At 38.8% G+C, this 20,133-nt stretch overlaps 4 protein-coding genes across 6 annotated transcripts; 3 read left to right on the forward strand and 1 right to left on the reverse strand.

The window, feature by feature from the left end:
* Positions 1 to 2,918: 2,918 nt before the first annotated feature.
* myl12.1 (myosin, light chain 12, genome duplicate 1) lies at positions 2,919 to 6,441 on the forward strand. Its single transcript, XM_026179844.1, has 4 exons — positions 2,919 to 3,239; positions 4,629 to 4,828; positions 5,615 to 5,776; positions 5,898 to 6,441. Exons 2-4 carry the CDS (start codon positions 4,645 to 4,647, stop codon positions 6,068 to 6,070), a joined length of 519 nt encoding a protein of 172 aa, XP_026035629.1. The 5' UTR covers positions 2,919 to 3,239; positions 4,629 to 4,644; the 3' UTR covers positions 6,071 to 6,441.
* A 1,174-nt stretch (positions 6,442 to 7,615) lies between these two features.
* fastkd3 (FAST kinase domains 3) lies at positions 7,616 to 11,306 on the forward strand. Of its 3 annotated transcripts, none has more exons than XM_026179840.1 (7): positions 7,616 to 7,744; positions 8,249 to 9,717; positions 9,812 to 9,897; positions 10,424 to 10,598; positions 10,692 to 10,761; positions 10,840 to 10,954; positions 11,043 to 11,306. In XM_026179840.1, the coding sequence occupies exons 2-7, from the start codon at positions 8,283 to 8,285 to the stop codon at positions 11,139 to 11,141; spliced, it is 1,980 nt and encodes a 659-aa protein (XP_026035625.1). In that variant the 5' UTR covers positions 7,616 to 7,744; positions 8,249 to 8,282; the 3' UTR covers positions 11,142 to 11,306. The 3 variants fall into 3 exon arrangements, with proteins under 3 accessions (XP_026035625.1, XP_026035627.1, XP_026035626.1); XM_026179842.1 differs by having other exon boundaries at positions 8,254 to 9,717; XM_026179841.1 differs by lacking the exon at positions 7,616 to 7,744 and adding an exon at positions 7,793 to 7,903.
* A 36-nt stretch (positions 11,307 to 11,342) lies between these two features.
* On the reverse strand, positions 11,343 to 14,877 carry chmp5b (charged multivesicular body protein 5b). Its single transcript, XM_026179843.1, has 8 exons — positions 14,678 to 14,877; positions 13,176 to 13,280; positions 12,984 to 13,030; positions 12,801 to 12,894; positions 12,646 to 12,717; positions 12,130 to 12,238; positions 11,788 to 11,900; positions 11,343 to 11,678 (listed from the first exon to the last, which is right to left on the reverse strand). Exons 1-8 carry the CDS (start codon positions 14,744 to 14,746, stop codon positions 11,628 to 11,630), a joined length of 660 nt encoding a protein of 219 aa, XP_026035628.1. The 5' UTR covers positions 14,747 to 14,877; the 3' UTR covers positions 11,343 to 11,627.
* A 2,734-nt stretch (positions 14,878 to 17,611) lies between these two features.
* LOC113029163 (uncharacterized) lies at positions 17,612 to 20,071 on the forward strand. The gene is made up of 3 exons (XM_026179846.1): positions 17,612 to 17,865; positions 18,054 to 18,116; positions 18,468 to 20,071. Exons 1-3 carry the CDS (start codon positions 17,764 to 17,766, stop codon positions 19,578 to 19,580), a joined length of 1,278 nt encoding a protein of 425 aa, XP_026035631.1. The 5' UTR covers positions 17,612 to 17,763; the 3' UTR covers positions 19,581 to 20,071.
* Positions 20,072 to 20,133: the final 62 nt, after the last annotated feature.

The following is a 20,133-nucleotide window of genomic DNA, read 5'->3' on the forward strand; positions in this document are numbered from 1 at the left end:
TACAAGTGTGTATTTCATAAGTGTGTGCTGTTTAGGGAATCTGCAGATTTTCTCTTTTCAGTCAAACTTGTCTTGTTTACTTTGTATCGAGGCCTCAGTTTCAATAGAAAACCTCTCAACAAGACAAAGAAAATTACATTTCTTTTTTCATTTTAATGAACTGAGTGCTAATAACAAGTTAGATGGTTTCTCTTCTTCTTTAGTCTAGATGATGTGATGTCTATGTTTTTCAAAAAAGAACTCAAATTTTGATGTGTCTCAGCACAGAACTGTTTGAAACTTTCACATAATTTGGCTTCTTTGCACGATAAAGTTTGATTCTGCATTTTAGGATGGCACGATCTACTGTGTGCACAGACACAGTTTTCTGGGCCAATGTTCAACACAGGTCTAACTGAGCTGATGATACAACCATTCACACCTGCAGTCAATTTAGAAGCTCCCGTAAACTCAACATACATGTCTTTGTACAGTTGGAAGAAGTGTGAGTACCTGAAGAGGAAAATGTGCAAAACCAGCATTTAAAGACCCGACCATGGCAGCAGATCCATACCCAGAACCTCCTTGCTAGGAGCTAACACAGTGCTAGCCGCTGCTCCACCATGCCACATATAAATTCATAGTTCATATTCATATTTTCTTAAGTATTCAAACAGTATGAAAATCCCTCCATTGTTGGATTCATCTGGCTTGCACAGAACTGTTATAGTATTTTTTTTTTCTAATTATCCTTTTACATTATATTCTACACACAGACCTTCATCATCCCCTCCATACTCACCAATGCTACATTTTAAAGCCGCTGTGTTACACCACAAGCTACAGTAAACTGCATAATTAGTGCGTATGACTGAGCATCAAAGAACAGCATGTAGCTGCTCAGTATCTCCTACCAAAAACATCTAAATAGCCCTGAAAATAAGCCCCATTCACCAAACAGCTGCCACCCACAGCTGATAAACTCTTCCTCAAAATACTAGCTTGTTTGAAAGTTTAAAGTTTGTATTGGCACAGTGAAGTCCCCATGGTATATGAAGAGTATCATAGTCTACATAAATATGTTTTACAGAATACAGTTGATTTTATCACCTTATTGAAACAGTTTGCACTTAGTTATTATGACTGTAAGTAAAGCACAAAACTGGTAAATATAAAGCCTGTGAAGTCTTGTATTATTGGCACGTTTGAATGACCACAAAGGTGTAGGTGTATTCAACTCAAGGTTACAGTTTTGAGGTTATGGTTAGCTCTGGTGTAATGGTACATTATACTGAGAGGTTTTTCTAGTGTTGTGTGGGGTTCCCACTTCAAAAACAGAAATGATTTGCTTAACCACAATATTACTCTGACTCACTAAGATTTGAACAGAAAGACAGTTCACAGCAATGAACTGAGTTTAGCTGTCCAGGAAATTCCCACTGTATGGATATCAGGGGATCTGTTGAGGCTATTTTTATCTTCTGTGTTTGTGCTGCATCAATGCTTTGAAGCTATATAAAGTTCGGAGATATGAACATATTCAGTTCACACGAAGTGACACTCTAAGAAAGGTAAGTAAATATCTCAAGAAGTGTTTAAATATGCATGAGAAGTTTCATGTGTAAGTAGCAGCCTCTAGTGGGTGAATGCAGTACTGCAATTCTAAGTAAAAATAAATAAATAAATGCAAAACTTAAAATACAATCGTAAAATATTTTCCAACATTAATTTTCTCTTTTCATTTTGAGTGGCTCGGTTGTGTCTCTCCTAAACACAGAGGAGGAGTAGAAACTAACAGTTTGGTATCTATATGTATAATTGTAAAAGTCTGGTTATTGTAAAATATATAAATATTCATGAGTCATGACACTCATTTTGTTATCAGCTTTGAAAGTGCAGTGCTAAAGGTAAGTGAACCATGCACAGTTTAAATTTGTTGTAGCTTTTTTTTTTTTAGATAATTATTTTGTAAACAAAAATAGTTTAACTACTAAAATCACAAATTAAGTGTGGCATACAACGAAAAAAATGATTTTACTGTTACTTATCTTCTGTAACCGGACCCACTCAATGAGCCACATTCCCCTTTTCGGGCATGCCTGGGCAATGCGTTCATGAGGCAGCACACAACCATATGCTTCACCTCTTTGTATGTTTGAAGCTTTAAACTAGGCTTCTTCCTCTGGCTTTGCTGCGAGTAAAACTTTTTCCAGTGTGAAGCTGTTTCCCTAACACTGAAAGTGATATGACAGGTGGACAACAAAGGCAGACGTGGCCTGTTTTAACTGTGAGTCAATAGTTCCACGTGTTGCTTTTGAAGCCCTGCAGCAGTAATCCTCTGTTTACAGCAATGACTGTGGTACCAACTGTTGTCTGACCCATCGTCGGACAAGTCGGACTATAATTATCCTCTATGTCAACATTTCTTCATTTTGTTATGGTTTAGTATTTGACTTCCTTCAATATTTCATTATCTTTTCCTGTTCGATTTACCTATTCAAATCTTCAACGAGGACGTTCCCAGGAAGACATCATAACATATTCTTCAACAATAAATAACACGTAAACAACATTAAAAGCCCAATGATAATGCAACAAAGGAGAATCATAAATAACAAATGATCAGTGTCAACGTAGTTTAGTTATGAGGATGACCCAAATATGACCCAAATATGACTAAATCTCTGTTTTTCCATTAAAGGAATGAATGAAATCAGCTGTTAGAAACGTGTTTAAAAAATACATTAAAGATAAATTTATGTGTTGAATAGTTTAGAAAATAAGAGAAACGTTAGAATAAATAAAATATGGAATTTAAAAAATTCCATCCTCCCACGGGGATCATTGAAACTACACACCTTTCCTTAATTGCTCATCGCAGGGAGGATGTATGTCGCTATTTCCTTAAAAGGACATATCCTTGAAAGTCAATGCAGGCAGAGAGTGGAAGTTACAATTACTCCAAAGAGGGAAGTGTTAAAAATTATTTTGTATTTTATTGCTAATAATGCTAGAATTATTTAGATATGTTTTCAAACGGAGTTTTAGACAAGTTATTTAAGAATTACAATTAGACTGAAACATGCAATTAATTCCAAATGAGAAATAATGGCTTCATTCTTGACCGGCACCCCCATAGTTCTTCATTGGTTTGGTCTGGTGTTCTGTACGGAACCCAGCAATATTATGAGGAAGTGAAGGGCGGTGGTTGAGAAAAAGAACGGCACAGGGCTAGCTGACGGTTTTCTGGAAGTTGTCAGGTAAGTCTGTGTTTATATCTTATTTTAAAGAGCTATTTAGTTGCATTAAACACACTCTGATATATACAAAACACGGATTTAATCCCGCTGCTAAAACTTCATATCTTAAAAGAAAACGTAATGTGTTGCTCACTCGTTGGTAGCCTTGAAAACACGGCTAACAGTTAGCCGCGTAGCTAATGGCTCTGTTACGAAATTGGTCGCAAGTAAAGAAATATTTCCAGCTAGTAAATCCCGCGGTTAGCTTCGTGAGTTGAAAATGTGTTTGTGAATTGGGTTATCGCCAGTGACTGTTGGGTATTTCATATAAATTATGATGTTGGTTAATACAGGCCGCAAACCAGAAGAGTGTGCAGGTACGGTCAGCTTTTTAAATCATATAAATATCGTGTTTAACTTTTTTTGGCTTATTCGAAGTTAATTAATGTCAATTGTGCATTTGTATGACCGCTGGGGAGAAGAGAACATTTAATTAAAAACGCGTAAATATGATATATGCGTAAATCAGCTTTAGTTGTTAGTCAGTCGACACGGTTAACCAACAATCACCAGCTGTCTTCAGTCAGCTTTTCAGATTCATTCTCAGTAGGCATAACATTTGTCATTTTATTCTATTTTTTTTATTTAATAAGTTATAGGGTAAGACGTTGCTCATATTTTCTTTCCTTTTTTTGTTGCACTTGTCAGTGTTTCAGATAATATCAGCCCACATCACTGTTTTTACAGGGCATCACATGCATAGCGAGATAATACTTGCTGCCTGAGCTGGTTGAATCCATTTTCCATGAGCGCAGAGCAGCAAAACCCAAAGTGTCTGTCAACATAAAGATGTTAACGTGGGGACAGTTCAACTCTTTATTCAAGACTTTGCCTGATAAGGGCATCTGTCCTCACATCGGTAGTTTTCCTACCCTCTTTGAAAGCAGTGAGCTGATCAACCTAGAAAGATGAGGAACATTTCCATTTATAGCTCAGTGAGGGACACCTCACTGGGGATTCGCTGCCAGAGAATTATATTACCCTGCTACTCATGTGTGGATGTGACTGACAAACTCTTATTTTGAATAATGGCATCATCTACTTTGATCTAAATGCTGAATTGTGCTGCCAACTTTTGTCTGTCTTGTGGTGTTTTCTTCCACATTGTGCCTTGGCAAATGATGCTGTTTCCTGTAAATGGGGAATAAGTTGGCATTCATCCCTATAACATTGCATCCTGATTGGAATTCTTGAAGTCTTTTCAATCAAATGAAAAGTCTTTTAGTTTAGTCTTATCAGATGTAGAAATCAACTCAACCTAAATCAGTTTCCAGTTTGTTTCTCAGTAGTTAATCAAATGGAGCTGTAATTCAAAAAGATGTGTAACCTGATGTCTGTTAATTTCCACAGAAACAAAACATTCACAATGTCTAGCAAAAGGGCTAAGGGAAAGACCACGAAGAAGCGCCCTCAGCGCGCCACTTCCAATGTCTTCGCCATGTTTGACCAGTCCCAGATTCAGGAGTTTAAGGAGGCCTTCAACATGATCGACCAGAACCGAGATGGGTTTGTCGACAAAGAGGACCTCCACGACATGCTTGCCTCGCTGGGTGAGTAAAATTCTCAGACGTCTTAAGGAGGTCAAATGTATGCCATTCATGCTCTGTTCGTATTCATTTGGGTGTGTACTGATGTTAGCTGTGCTTAAACTGGTTCTACAGGCACACGTATTTAAATTTGCTTTTAGCTGTTAATAAAAATAATGATTGTCTCTATCATTTGAGCCTTTTAGGTTTATGAGTAGAGAAAAGGTGCTCTTCATAGATCTATACTGGTTCATTAGAAGAAAATGGTGCAGTAACTGCTGTGTGACCTGTTCCTGCCAATGCTACTGCTATGCAGGGTTTCCACCCATGTATTTCAAGCTCCTAAACGGAGCCGCCTACCCAGACTAATGTCTGAAAACAGCTGGTAATTTTAAGCTTGGCTTTAGGACGAGAAGTACAGCTGCTGTTTAATATACCTTTTTATTTTAACACATTCAGTAAGCTGTGAAAGGGTTAGAACTGCTAAGCAAAAGACCCAGGCAAATGTTACAACTTATTACTCTTTTACTCTTGGTCTTATAACTTGTCCGGCAGAAACCCTACACTTAAAAGGCTTCACTCTGCTTCTTTGATAGGAAGCACAATGAAAATAATAATGGTTTGAAGCTGGGATTAGCTGGCTGAAGTTGCTTTATAGAGAAATAAACACAGGGCTCTCGGTACAGAGAACATTGAAGGCAGTAAGATGTTTGCCCAATTTAGTTTTGTTCCTATTAGGATAAGAAGTTGTTTGAAAATAGAAAAGTCTCCTCTGAATTCAGTTTGCATCACATATGTTTATCTACACAGGCAAAAATCCCAATGAGGACTACCTGGAGGCCATGATGAATGAAGCTCCTGGGCCCATCAACTTCACCATGTTCCTCACAATGTTTGGAGAGAAGCTCAATGGCACAGACCCCGAGGATGTGATCAGGAATGCATTTGCTTGCTTTGATGAGGAGGGGACAGGTAACTTCCTGTTGGTGATCCACAGTCTCATGGGGTTTTTTTTTTTTTGTTTTTGCTTTTTTTAATTTGAAGAGGGAACTGTTGCAGTTTCTTATCTGATTTTGACCATTATCCACTTCAGGTTTCATCCAGGAAGATTACCTCAGAGAGCTGCTCACAACAATGGGTGACCGGTTTACAGATGAGGAGGTGGATGAGCTCTTCAGGGAGGCCCCCATTGACAAGAAGAATAATTTCAACTATGTGGAGTTCACACGCATCCTAAAGCACGGAGCCAAGGATAAGGACGATTAAGGAGCTACACCAGCGTTCTCTCTGTGCCCTCCACCTCTCTGTCGTCAGCTAGATCACCATGCTGCATGTCTCAACTCCAGTTTAAACCCTATTTTAAACAAACCAAAGCAATAACTATCAACACGGTTTGCTGTGAACTTCCAGTATTGCCAAATTTACACATCTTAGAAGAAAAATCTGAATAGTTTTGTTTTGTCATGTAAAGATGTGAAGTGGCAGCACTTGGAAAGCTCTAAGGAAATGCATCTTTGCAATTCATGTGATTGGGTTTAGCTGAGTTTTTACATTTTCTAATATAAACTTTTTAAATAAAAGCCCTCTATCAAGTTGTATTTTGCTGTTTCCCTTCCATAAATGACAACTGAAATAAGTGTTGCATTATTTTGTCTTTATTTTATTGCCTCGGGTGAAACAAAATTCTTAAGCAACAGATTTTTTTTTTTTTTTTCCCCCCCTCATTGGGATTTTTGTCAAGTCTCTACAAGCCTGCTCTTCCTCCGATCCAATTCAATCAGCATGTGCAGGCTAGCACTAGGTGATGTTTGTGCAAAGTCCAGTGCAAACAGTAAAATCTGACCTTTATAAAAATGAAAGGAAAACTGCTCAGTACATACCTGCATGCTGTCTGCTTCATATCAGGGAGTGATCTAGTATAATAAAAATGCTTATCTATGAAACATATACAAAAGGATGCTAACCTACCAGATGAGAAGGACGGGCTTAAATCCATCCTGGAACTAAATTTTCTTTGGTTTTTGGCAGAACTACATTTACAGTGTTCATTTCCCAAAATCTTGTTTGAGCGATGACGCTAAATCAGTCTGCACTTTACAGCTGCGCCCTCTTTAAATGACAGTCCATGCTTTAAATGGCAGGTTAAAATACAAAATTATTTTTGGCGCAGAAAGACCACTTAACCCTCCTGTTATGTTGCGGGTTAGATTGACCCAGAACAGAAGAGATGTCATCTGCATCACTACAGAAAACGAAAATAAAAAATCTAAATTGTAAAATAATCAATGGCAGTATTTCTGACACTTTTGGATGAGTAAATTTGTCCCGGGTCAAATTAACCCAGGAGCATAATTGGTGTTCCTGGAAACCAACATAACAGGAGGGTTAAGCTATGACGACCGGCCGCAAACTCAAAACGTTATTTTGAATAGGCTTGTGCAGTGATAATGTCGCCCTCTAGTGTCTGAGTGGAAGGTTCAAACCACATGACGCTGCCTTCAATGATGCCTCGATTATTGGACATACAAAACCTATGAAGGTCAGAAAACTATTAAAACGAGTTATCGGAAATGAACATTTATTGCGAAGAGACTAAGAGAAGTGAAGGTTACAGTGAAAGTATGGATTTCAGACACTGCTTCTTTCGTCTGCTCCCTTTAGGGGTTTCATACAAATTTAATAATAAAAGAAAGAAATATATATCTTTTTCTACACCACGAATTTCAGATGTGTGAAGAGCTATGCTAATCTACAGCAATTCTCTTGTTATATGCTAATTTAAGAATTACTTCTTGATTTGGAACATCAAGACGCGTGTGAAATTAAGAAGAACAGACTTTGAGGGTGCCTTGAACGCCTCGTGCTCCTTACGGAGTCACGTTTGGTAGCATCTCCGGTGTCAGCGGTTATTTTACCCTTTTCCGCTGTTGGAAGGTCCAGGTACGAACTTTTTCAGTTTACTGTCGTCACATTTTTGTTTTTATTTATATTTCCGAAGTGTCAGCCCTATGAAAAGTTAGTACAAAGAGCAGTGCGGCTCTGCTAGGTTACACATGAGGCTAGCACCTATGCTAACGTTAGCTAACAGCAACCTTCAAGGTTGGTTCGCTAAAAGAAACTAAGACAGACGTTTCCCTGTATTTAAAACATTTTGGTGAATACCAGAGACATTTTAGTTTTCTATCAATATATATATTTAAATTTTGTAAGTAAGGTGGCATTTACGCAAGGATAATATTGTCAATGGCCAAAAATAACAGATGTTATCTTTGCCTTGAATTATTTGCATACCAGTCTAGCGTCTTTGAAAAAGCCACCCATGAACTGCTCATTTTAAACAGGAAAACGTTTGGAAGGAGTCTCTGACTCTTGGTGTTTTTTTTTTTTGTTCTCTCACTTATTTAAAAATAGCCTTAATAATTTTGTGTTTTTATTTCGTTTTAGCTCAGCTGGGACCGGTGAGTCCCGGACCAGGGTCATGGCTCTGAAGCTGATTCAGAGGATTCCGTTCAGGATCCGATGTTATCCTGCTGGATCCGTCAGGCCTCTGAGTACCAGCAGCCAGGTCTTATGTGTAACTTGCCTGTGTACATCAGCCGGCCGGTGTATCAGGATATGGGGCTGCCGGAAGCTACTACAGGACAGCGTGACGAGGAGTCTGACCACCATCGTCAGGGAGCCTGCATTCATCACCAGCAGCTCAGTGGGAATCCACAGAGATTCGGTCCCGCGGTTTTGTCTGACCCAGCTGCACCGACCCACAGCTATAGAGGAGCAAAGTTTCCTGCACCGTCTAGAGACCTGCTCCTCCTCCAGGCAGGTTTTCAGACTGCTGCGCTCAGTGAAAATCATGTCTGACACCATGGCCGCAGCAGCCCTTCACCGTGTGGCCGACTTGGAGCAGGAGGGTGGTGCTCTGACCAACCCCACTGTGTTGGAGGAGGCCACTATCAGGGCCCTGTGCTTCCAGCTGGAGCAGGACTCTGGACGGTTGACTAATGCTGGACTGGTTTCGGCTCTCTTGGCTTGCACACGGCTTTACTTGGATCCCTGGAGCACACTGATGGTAAGGCTCATGTCTGAGAGCCAGGCAAGGCTTGACAGGGGGGAGATGACCATAGGGGAACTGTGTACTCTGGGGCAGGCGATGCTGGCCATAGAGGGTCCAGGCAGTGTGATGTTGGAGCAGTTGATGGAGCAAATCCAGAGGCAGGAGCTTTCCAATTGGAGCCTAGCAGACCTTGTTGCTGTTTATAGACTTCTGCAAGGTGGTGTGGGTGTAGATGGAAAATACAGGGACCTCCTGAATGCCATGCACAGCCACGCTGTGACTGTTACTTCCCGTATGGATCCTGCTGCTGTCAGCGGGGTGCTCGGCGCTCTCGTAACCCTGAATCAGATGCAGGCCATGCCTCTTGTGATCAATCTGTGTAAGCAGGCTGTGCGGCATGTGCCTCACTTCACCGATGAGGAGCTCACCCATGTACTTGGGGCACTAATGCACTTTGGTCACAGTGATCATTACTTTATGGGGGCGATGGAGAAATATGTTCCTACAGTGGCCTTCACCTCCCACCCAGAGACAATTACTAAAGTGATGCAGTTCTTTGGACGCAGGAACATCCTTTCCCCGCCCGTCTTTGATGCCATCGCTGAGAGCTTTGTGTACCGAGCAGATGACTACAGCACCAGCCAGGTGGCTAGGCAGATCATGGCTTTTGGGAAGCTGGGATACCTCCCACCCAATGCGGGCCAGGTGTTCGGGAAAGTAGAAACTATCCTACACACGCGTTTCTCACACTTCCAGCCTCGAACGCTGCTCAACCTGCTCCATGCCTGCACCCTGGTGGAGAGGTTCCCTGTTAATTTTGTCTCCAAAGTTTTCAGCAGTTACTTCCTCCAGCAGCTGCAAGGTAAATCGTAATGCCAACACATGCTGTGTCATGAGTGCATGATTTAACAAAATATTGCTGACGTCATTTCCTGCTGTGTGTTTTTGTCCTGTAGAGCAAAGCATGGGAATTGACCGGGCTGCTCTGGCACAACTGACTCAGCTCTACATGACTGTGAAGTTGGAGTGTCCCTTCTATGAGGTAAAGTATTTAGAACAATGTGAGGGTTAGACACTTGGAAAGCTGAATGACACAGGAACAATGCAAAACCTGAATACACACCCACATGCTTAACTCATCATCGGTGTGTGAGCTTCAGTGCATTTTAGTTATGTGGCATTAGGAGCAAATTATTTATCAATTTACTTATCTAGGGTCACTTTATTGTTTCTACAGTGTTCAGTTGTATTTTATTTAAATTTGACTTACCAACCTCCAATTCCGGTCTGTTATCTAGTTTTCATTTTTTGAGATCCAAAAACACAAACTAACAAATGTATACACGTTCTGTGAGCTTTTATAAAAACAGGATGATGTGTTTTTATTGTGTTTTTCTCATTTCAAATGGATAGAAAACACACGTAAAGGTAAACAAAAAGAAGTGAATACTAATAACATTTATACTGCTCAGTGTTTTGTTTTCAAATAAATGAAAATCTGTAAGTCACACGTCATAGCAGGCTATATGAACACTTTCCTGTGTCAACCTTTGTTTTTCTTTAATCAGGGTCCCAAACTCCTTCCAAAATACCGCGTCAAGTCTTTCCTCATGTCTGGACGCTCTCTGGAGACACCAGTGGATCCACATCTGTACAACTCTGTGAAAACTGGATTGGTGGATTTGCTCGGGGATCGTTCATACTTTGGATCGAAAGTTCTGACGCCATACTGCTACACACTCGGTAACGCACACACGCTGGTCTGCACCAGTGGTTTACTTCATAAATGTTTCCTGTAGCTTATCTACTGAAGGCTTCGTTCTTTTCTTGTTGCAGATGTTGAAATAAAACTTGATGAAGAGGGATATGTGCTGCCTGCCAGCCAAACTGATGACGTATACAAAAGGTAAACCAGTTTCATGTTTTCGATGTCAAAGCAGTGAAAGTAAAGCTCGTATTTGAGAGCTGTATGGTGACGTTGCAGGATCGCTCTGTGTATTGATGGACAAAAGAGGTTCACGTCAAACTTGAGGCAGCTTCTTGGAAAAGAGGCCATCAAGCAGCGGCATCTGCGCCTTCTGGGATATGAAGTTGTTCAGGTTAGATCCTCAACAGTTCTTAGATTTGTGTAGATCAGTAAATCCTAAAATTCAAACGAAATAGCCGAATTTGTGTTTTTCTTTCTAGATTCCTTACTTTGAGTTTGAAAAGCTGCAAAGCAAGACCAGCATGGTGGAGTATCTACACCAAAAGATCTTCCCTCACACCTACAGGCTCAGCTGGTGACCGAGAAACAGTTTCGCTGTGGTTGGAACTTCAGGGCTTTTAAAAAGGAAAAACTCCATATTTATTTTTGCTAACAGTAATTGCCAAGTTAATGTGTTTTAAGTTATCACCTGCACATGCACAAATTTAACTGGACAATAAACTGTCTTTTGTACAAAAAAATGACTTGATGGAATGATTTCTATATCACACAAGGATGAGTATTGTTTGAAAAATATAATTTATTTTGTTTTTTGCAACAGGGTGCCGCAAAAACTGTACAAAGATAATAGAAACCTAATTCCAGCAATCACAAGCTTAGTTATAAAGAGTCATAAGCACAACCTTGAATTAAAGACGCCCGATTTTTACCTTACAGTTTCTACCATTCATTGGACACAAGATGCTTTGGTTTTTATTGCTGCCTTTTTCGGCCAGGAGTGTCAGTTGGATAAATAGGAAAAAAAGGGCTATGATACATGTAAAACTAGGATGATGTATTTTCCTTTACGAAGCTGGGATCTGAGGAAGGCCAAACTCGTCTACCAGGACACCATCCTGAAAGAAAAAGAAGGAATTCCCATGAATAATGAAAGCATAACAAACCAAGAAGCTATAAACTAAATAGAAATTTCACAGGAAACTGTAAAAATCTTGTGATCAGTACCCTGTTTGACTTGTCGCCGGGCAGGCCCTCTGGGATGGAAGGAGCAGATGAGGCCTCATCGAGGTAGGAGCTGTCGTCATCCATCAGCAGCTCGTCTCCCAGAGCGTCCAGCTCTGTGGACAGAACAGCATTTAAAGATCAGGAGCTCTATCACTTTAGATCTGTGTTTAAACTGTCTACACACGTGAATCCTTAAAAAAGTCCTTTTTATGAAATCCACACACTGGTCACATATGCTGCAAAGATAAGTCTTGACCAGAACTGCTGCAGCTTTGTACACTGTAATGTTTTCTTTTTTAATGCTGTATATGTGAAATCCAGGCATATTTGTGTTTTCCTGACCTGCTTCCAAGTCGTCCTCGTCGATGTCAGGTGTGCCATAGCTCCTGCTCATCGCTTCCTGGATCTCGTTGGCATCCTCCATCATGTCCTCCAGCTGGTCTTGGAGATCCTGAATATTTAAAAAAAAAAGTTTGAAGCATTACATTTGTGTCAGCAGCATCTTTGGTAATTTGATAACCTGCACACTCTGCTCATATTTAATCTGGGCTGTTATTAATCCCTGCTGGCCAATCACCATTAAGGATCTTTCCTTTACAGGACTTATCTAACATGTGTATTTGACAACCAATACAATAGTTTCTGGGTTTATCTGGATGTAGCTGCACAGGCAGAGACCACCCTCACTAATTTGTGATGCACAGCGACTCGTTTTGTTCTATCAGCAAACCTTCAAGGGTTAAAGAGTTAGCACCTAAGACTGGTAACTGAATTTCAATAATAATAATTAATTAGTTAATTATTAACTAACAGCCAAGTAGCTACATTAACTGCTGTTAAAATAACCTGAAAGCATACCTCAATTTTATCAATCTTCACATTCTTGTAAGCCTTCTTCATGTCTTTGAGGCCAACTTTCATGGCATCAACCTAAAAGAAAAAAAACAAAACATGTTAGCACGCAAAGTATTTTCTTCTGTAACTAAGATCTGGTCCAGTTCCTGTTCTCTTACTGTAGTTTTAGTGTCTTTCAGGTTTTGGATCGCGTAGTTTGTTTGCTCCATGTTGAACGACTGCTGCATAAGATTGTCTCTCTGGCCTTCATACCTTGGAGCCGTGAAGAAATAAAGTTATGAGAGCAATCAAGGCAGCAGCTTAAATAACTTACCCTTTCTTTAGGAAGTAAAAGTACTCACATTCTCTTCTGCTTTAGCACTCTCATTGCCTTTTGCTTGACCATGTTCTAGTGGGGGAGAAAAAGGACAAACTTGTGGAAAACCCCCTCACAAACTGTAGGAATTATTTAAGAGAGGTTTATTTTGATCTTGAAAGTTTTTAAGAGACACCAGCCTCTTTGTCTTACAGTACAACCGGACAACAAGACTCACCTTTGAAGGCCCATCTCTCATCTTTTTCATCTGATCTTTGTACTTCACAAGTTCAGCATCTAGTCTGGCGATTTTCTTATCAATGGACTCCGCCCGAGAATCCACCTGAAAGTAGAAACATGACATCAATTTTAGTTGATCTTTGACAGTAGGACCATATTATTATTGGAGCTCTTTTTAAAGAAGAACACAGTAATGAATTCAGGGTTTTTCCTGGTTCAGAATAGGCCACTAAATGGTCCTACAGATGTTGAAGGGCATCTACAGACTATGCTGCCTATGTTTTATACCTCCGTGGTTGCAATAGTGGTCTTGTATGCGACAGTGTGCTGGGGCAGCTGGGTGAAGGCAGTTGATGGCAACAGATTGAACAAATTGATCGAGAAGGCTGGTTCAACTCCTCAGCATCTTGGACAATCCATCCAAGCATGACCCTCTTGATTAGTCACCACAGCACACGAGTCAAATGACTCACTGCCACAAGGTGCAGGCCTGAGGACTACAGGAAGTTCCTTTCTACCTGTGGCTATTAGACAGTACAACTCCTCCCTCATGTGATGCATGAAAAATATACACATGCACAGCAACACTTCCTAACCCATCGACTCTTTACCAGATGGGACAATTATTATTATTATTAATACAGTATCATTTGTAGTTCTCCATTGTCACATGCTACAATTCCCTATAGCATTAAAAATATTATTTAAAACACCACTTTCTGCCTATTTACTAATCATACTGACATTTATACTGTCCTGTAGACATTTTGCTGTTGTTCTCACCTGTGTCTTATCTTTCCAGCAGCCGTTCAGTAGTTGATCATAATTTTTTTTTTGTGTGTGAGAATGCTTTTTCTCATTGTACCGAGCATCTAAAAAGGCACAGGGATTTCCCTTGGGATCTATTTTATCTCATCTTATCAGAAACTAAGCATTTTCCTGTTATTTCAGGCCATTTGGTGGACACTGTAAATGTATTTTATGCTACAGTAAATTAAAAACAAAATATTTTTCTATCACAGCCGTGGTAATTTTTCTGCGGTGGGCGCTAAAACTCATCATCGTTAAACACGTCCTTCATCTGCAGTCTGACAACCAGTTTAACTGGTTCATGTCTGCTTATTCTCTTTGTTTTACTCGGAGAACAACATGGTTTGAGCTCAATCACAGTCAACTGGCTCAAATTCCTGCCCAACGTTACACAATGATGACCCATTACCCACACTGAGAACTGATTGTTTGCTTTGAGAACCTTATTTACCAACTGACACTGTCAACTCAAGGCGTTAGGTTTTAAGTCTACGAGACATTAAAAACATAAAAAAAATAACATACGATTAATCTAGAAAATAATGTATATTTCCGAAAATTATATCTCCAATTAAATATGTGAACCCGTGGCCTGTTTGGTCCCCAGAAACTTGGCTAACACTTAGCTAACTGTCTTTGTTTACTTCGTTTAAAGATCCTTCCGAAAAGTTATTTCCGCCTCATACTTACGCTTCCGATGCAGTCCGTCAGGTTCGGTGGCGGACCATTAGCTTTTCCTTTGCCAAATATGCGATTCATTTCGGCAAAAATAAGGTGAAAAGTGTAAAAGAAGAGCTACGTTTGTTTGCCTGTCAAGAGTTCAGTGTCCAACTAAACACCCGGAAAAGCCCTTCCCATGACGTAAGGGGAGTCACATGGTCTTGACTCACCCGGCCACGCCCTCCTCAGATTACTGTTGTGCTGTTGTATGTGTGCTTGATTATTGGCCTGCCTCGTCTTTAAATGGCGCAATTAAGTTCCTCAACTAATTCTTTTTCTCTCTTTTTTTGCCGTTTAGATAGCACTAATTCTAAAAATTAAACACAACTACACAAAATTTGTACAAAATTCGGGGTCCTAAATTAACTTGATATGATATATATGAAATATTCTATCATTTCATATATTATGTCTATTAGTAAGCTCAAGTATTCCAGTTATCCACACCGCAGCTTGTAACTAAAAGCTTTATGCCCCCCACTCCGCCCACACACTCTGATAATATTAAAATTAGGTACATCTTTGTAGACATAGCCTCGCCAGCCTGTTTAGTTCATTTTCTTTTATTTTCGTTATGCTTGCTGCCTTCAAACAAACATGCTGTTAAAAGCCATCTGCTTTTTCCATAAAAGCACTTATTATTTGTAGAGCCCTTTTCAAAAGACAAGTCATTTATGAAGGAGAATACAACAGAACATGTAAATTAGGAAAAAAGTGTTAGTGGCTCAGAACCTGAATGTTTCCTTGTTTTACTTCACTGATAAAAAGTTTAGAAGAGTTTGTCCTTATCCAAACAAACAGAAATTTCATATGGATTGTTTAAAGCAAAATGACGCATATTTTCAGTATCAGACTACCGACTACAGACTCGGTACTCTGTATGTAAATAAAATTCCTTTGACCTGAACTTAGAACATGAACCTACATGAATCTAGTCTGTCTGTTCTTCTTATGGCTTATTTCTACACATACAGAAATAGTCCAAAAACACTAAGTGCTGGAATTTGCCTACAGTAATTCATACACTGCCATGATAAGTCAAATCAATTTAGTAATGTTGAAATATGAACAAATCAAAAATGAGGTTACTAATACTAATAATAATAATAAACGATTACGATTTTGTATCAGGTGCATTAATGGGTGAATAATGATCAAATGATCTGGAGGTCTTGTGGATGTATTATAATGAACATAATAAAAGAAGTCTGAGACAGAAGCTTGTAATGTGGGAGAAATCATCAATCATCACCTGATGTATCTTCTTATCCCGTAGTCTTGCAGAGGTGGCACAATTGAGATCCAGTATGTGAACACTAATATGGACTGCTATACAGAAGCTTCTGTTTATGCCAAGTTATGTGAATGCAGCTATTAATCATTGCAGTTTCTTTAAAATAAAAAACAAAACAAAGACCCCACATTGCATCCTCTTCCCTCTGGGGGGAGCTGATGGCTTACAGTAAAAAACTCTTAAACTGTAGAAGTCTGCAGAGTCACTGCCTCCAATAAGAATCTCTTCAAGGCTTCAAAATCTATTAAAACAAGTCACCAAAAAGGAGAGAGATTTGTTTTCCTTAAAACAAACAAACAATGAGTATCCGCTATCCCCGAGCTTGTCACACTCCAAGGAAAGAATCATTGTGTATTTGTTAAACTTGTTTTATTAAGCTCTTCACAGACAAGTTTTAATCGATCAGTACACGTCCTGCTCGAATGACGGCAGGAGAAGCCAATGTACAGCATTAAACTGTGAGCACAGAGATGAAAAAGAAATAAATAAAAACTACAACGATGCCTCGATCACAGTGTTGATTCTTAGAATAACGTCTCTTATTTTTAGAACATCTGTGCTTTATCTATTTTTATGTCCATATACATGTGTCAGCAAGAGATTTATCAACAAGTATTAGCTAAAGATGCTTTTTTTAAAAATGAGATAGATGACTTTCATGTAGTATTTGCAGTACATTCAAAATAACAGCACAGTCCATGAAGCTTATGGCTGCTGATGTTGCCTTTACTATCATAGCAGTGATGATTAACATGCTACAAATACAGTATATTTTCATAAAGTCTGTGCAAAGATTTTCATTTTGTAGTCTATACAAAATAAGTCTTTGTATAGAGACTGAGATACTGTACAGTTGTTAGAATATTCTGTATTTTTACTTGTTGAAAGAGCTAATCGGCTTATCAGACTGCACAACAATAACAGTATGACAGTTCAGCAGGACTACAGTATGTGTATCATGGTAAAAGCCATATACAAAGCACATATCATTATTAGTTATATACCATAAAGTTAACAACTTATCAGTCTGGACACAAAGCCAGGGTCAAAGCTATGGGGCGCCGTTTGTAAACTGAAACATGCCGAAATTAACAGCAACATTTTTCCACATTTAGCTCTAAATCTTACAAAAACATGTTTTTTCGAGTCATTTTTTACAACATTTAGTAAAATATTTGTAACTTTTCATATTTAAAACAGGATTTTAAATGTTAAATCTAAATGCTAAATGTTAAATCTAAATGTTAAATGTTAAATCTAAATGCTAAATGTTAAATGTAAATATTATATTTAAATGTAAATGTTAAATGTTAAATGTAAATATTATATTTAAATGTAAATGTTAAATGTTAAATGTAAATATTATATATAAATCTAAATGTTAAATGTTAAATCTAAATGTTATATATAAATCTAAATGTTAAATGTTAAATCTAAATATTATATATAAATCTAAATGTTAAATGTTAAATCTAAATATTATATATAAATCTAAATGTTAAATGTTAAATCTAAATGTTAAATGTTAAATCTAAATGTTATATATAAATCTAAATGTTAAATGTTAAATCTAAATGTTACGGGAAACTAAATATTTAGCTAATATGCAAATTTATTGTACGGGTCAACGGAAATACCAAAATAAAAGCTTCAAGAAAACCTCCCGCGCTAAAGTGTGCCGGTCGCGGTCAGGTTCTGTGTTTGCGCTCCTCTTACGGTCACTTTTGACTGCCATGAGCTGCTTCGACTATTCCCTACCAGCATGTCCAGCGATTTAGCTGAAAACATTGGAAGAGCCGTTTTGTCGGCCATCCAACGATTCAGCGGTAATGCACCCTCGACCTCACAAACGCCGCAGCACTTGGTAAGTTTATTGTATAGCATTTTGGACGGGTTGATAGCAGTGTTAGCAAAACTAGCAAAGCTAAATTACTTAGCTAGTCCTCAATTATTTCATTTGGTAGGCAGCAGACAGAGATCGAACATCATACAACTCTATTTATTTATTTGGTAGGTAGGTAACAGTCGTTCTTGATGTAAATGTTTCCTTAGGAATCCAGCAATGCACCTGGACCAAGTAGACCTGCCGTCTCCACTGGGATACCATACTGCTCGGTAGGCCTTCTTACACATATCATTTAGCTGACTAATTTCTGTTTTTTCTTTGGTGTAATATGTCACCTTAAATTAAATCCTGTCAAAGTAATGATTCTGATTCTACATACATTTCATCTTCTTAGGGGTCCATCACTAGCAGTGTCACATCACCACCAACAACATTCACAAGTTTTACGTCATATTTTATTACTGTTTTTGCTCTGAAGTGTCTTTTGATTGCTCACTTTCATATTTTAAAACTATTGATAAAATATTACTCTAGCTAATCTGTCACAGTACAATTGCCTCAAATTACCCATCTTTTGTTATAGAATTGTGCTCATTGAGATTTTCTGTGCCGTGTTCTAGGATGGTTACCAAGGAAGGCTTCAGATTTCCAAAGAGGAATTGGAAAATGTTCTTTCCCTGAAAACATCTTTTACTGAAGCTGCATCTATCCTTTCCATCTCCAGGCCCACTCTGTATAAGTTACTGCAAGACTATAATATCTCAGAGTCAAAATTCAATGTAATCAGTGACCATGAGTTAGATCAGATAGTGTCCCAGATAAAAACTGAACATCCAAATGTTGGAGAAGTGATGCTGATGGGTCATCTGCGTTCCAAAAACATAGTGGTTCAAAGATGGCGCGTAAGAAAGTCACTGCGGAGGGTGGACTCTGCTGGTGTTCTATCCAGGAGAAGAACTGCAGTTGCTCGGCGAGTATATTCTGTGCCTCATCCAAATTTCATATGGCACATAGATGGAAATCACAAACTGATTCGTTGGAAGTTTGTTGTTCATGGTGCAATAGATGGATACAGCAGGATGTTGATGTTTCTTCAGTGCTCCAGCAATAATCGAGCTGAGACTGTGAAAGCCCTCTTTACTGCAGCTGTTGGACAATTTGGCAGACCCCTGCATATCAGGACTGATCACGGAGGAGAGAATGCTCAGATTTGGGAGGACATGCGAGCAAGCAGGGGTGAAAGCTCTGTCTTAATGGGAAGTTCTGTGCACAACCAGAGGATTGAGCGTTTCAACCGAGACTTAAACAACAACTGTAGCCGCATTTATGCACCTATATTTTATGAATTGGAATCACTTGGTATCCTAGACTTAGAAAATGCAACAGACCTATTTTGCCTTCATTATGTGTTTCTACCACGAATCAACCGCACTTTGAAGGAATTCAAAGCTGGATATAACAATCACTCTGTTTCCACTGAAGGTAATAGAACTCCCATCCAGCTTTTTGCCTGCGGAACTCATGTGTCTCATCGTCACAACCCAGAACTTTCTACAGCAGAGGTCTCCATACCCTCCTTGTCAAACTCTGAAAGTAGGTTTGTCCCATTAAATGACAGCGATTTACAAGAGCTATATACAAGCATTCACCCTTTTGAAGAAGACAACAATAATGGTAAAACATTGTTTCAACGAACACAGCAGTATATTTTTAACAAACTTGTAAATGTGTGACCTCAACCACAGGATACCAGCGATGTTCTAAAGAGTGATGACACTTAATATTCTTAAATGCTGTACAGCAAATGCAGTTTTTGTACTACTGCAGAAGCCCCTCCCCTCTAGCAGTGATGCCTCCTGCCACATAAGGACTCAGAGTTAATGACTGACAGTGACTCATAGGCTATTCAGAAGGCTACAACCACTTTTAGTTTATGGGTAAAACCAGTTATTCAGATTGAAGTAAAGATCAAATTCACACTGTAATACAGTATAACAGTGAAAATTATCAACACGGAACAGTCAGTCTTTAAATCAATTCACAAGATTATCTACAGTATTGTTTTAATCATTGTAAAGTTGCAATAGTCTTAATAAATGTTGCTGTTAGATGTCTAAGTAATCCTGGCTTGTTCTACAAAGCATGTTTAGTATACTCTGTGCATAAACTGTTTTGAAGTGTCCTTGTTTAAAAAAGAAAAGCTTAATAAAATTGTATTACACCAGTGACTTTATTGATTTGTCGTTGAAAATACAGAGTTAGCATTTTTATAAATCTATTGAAGCT

The sequence above is a fragment of the Astatotilapia calliptera genome, chromosome 9 (assembly GCF_900246225.1).
Source record: "Astatotilapia calliptera chromosome 9, fAstCal1.2, whole genome shotgun sequence".
Classification (NCBI taxonomy): domain Eukaryota; kingdom Metazoa; phylum Chordata; class Actinopteri; order Cichliformes; family Cichlidae; genus Astatotilapia; species Astatotilapia calliptera.

What these genes read in the sequence shown, in the direction of transcription:
- LOC113029163 (XM_026179846.1), top strand. Translation starts at nt 17,764, where the DNA reads ATGTCCAGCGATTTAGCTGAAAACATTGGAAGAGCCGTTTTGTCGGCC. An exon ending in CACAAACGCCGCAGCACTTG is followed by an intron (nt 17,866 to 18,053) that starts GTAAGTTTATTG and finishes ATGTTTCCTTAG; the next exon opens with GAATCCAGCAATGCACCTGG. An exon ending in CTGGGATACCATACTGCTCG is followed by an intron (nt 18,117 to 18,467) that starts GTAGGCCTTCTT and finishes GCCGTGTTCTAG; the next exon opens with GATGGTTACCAAGGAAGGCT.
- myl12.1 (XM_026179844.1), top strand. Translation starts at nt 4,645, where the DNA reads ATGTCTAGCAAAAGGGCTAAGGGAAAGACCACGAAGAAGCGCCCTCAG. An exon ending in CGACATGCTTGCCTCGCTGG is followed by an intron (nt 4,829 to 5,614) that starts GTGAGTAAAATT and finishes TTATCTACACAG; the next exon opens with GCAAAAATCCCAATGAGGAC. An exon ending in CTTTGATGAGGAGGGGACAG is followed by an intron (nt 5,777 to 5,897) that starts GTAACTTCCTGT and finishes TATCCACTTCAG; the next exon opens with GTTTCATCCAGGAAGATTAC.
- chmp5b (XM_026179843.1), bottom strand. Translation starts at nt 14,746, where the DNA reads ATGAATCGCATATTTGGCAAAGGAAAAGCTAATGGTCCGCCACCGAAC. An exon ending in TGAAGATTGATAAAATTGAG is followed by an intron (nt 12,239 to 12,645) that starts GTATGCTTTCAG and finishes TTAAATATTCAG; the next exon opens with GATCTCCAAGACCAGCTGGA. An exon ending in CCGGCGACAAGTCAAACAGG is followed by an intron (nt 11,679 to 11,787) that starts GTACTGATCACA and finishes TTTTTCTTTCAG; the next exon opens with GATGGTGTCCTGGTAGACGA.
- fastkd3 (XM_026179840.1), top strand. Translation starts at nt 8,283, where the DNA reads ATGGCTCTGAAGCTGATTCAGAGGATTCCGTTCAGGATCCGATGTTAT. An exon ending in ACTGATGACGTATACAAAAG is followed by an intron (nt 10,762 to 10,839) that starts GTAAACCAGTTT and finishes GTGACGTTGCAG; the next exon opens with GATCGCTCTGTGTATTGATG. An exon ending in TGGGATATGAAGTTGTTCAG is followed by an intron (nt 10,955 to 11,042) that starts GTTAGATCCTCA and finishes TTTTCTTTCTAG; the next exon opens with ATTCCTTACTTTGAGTTTGA.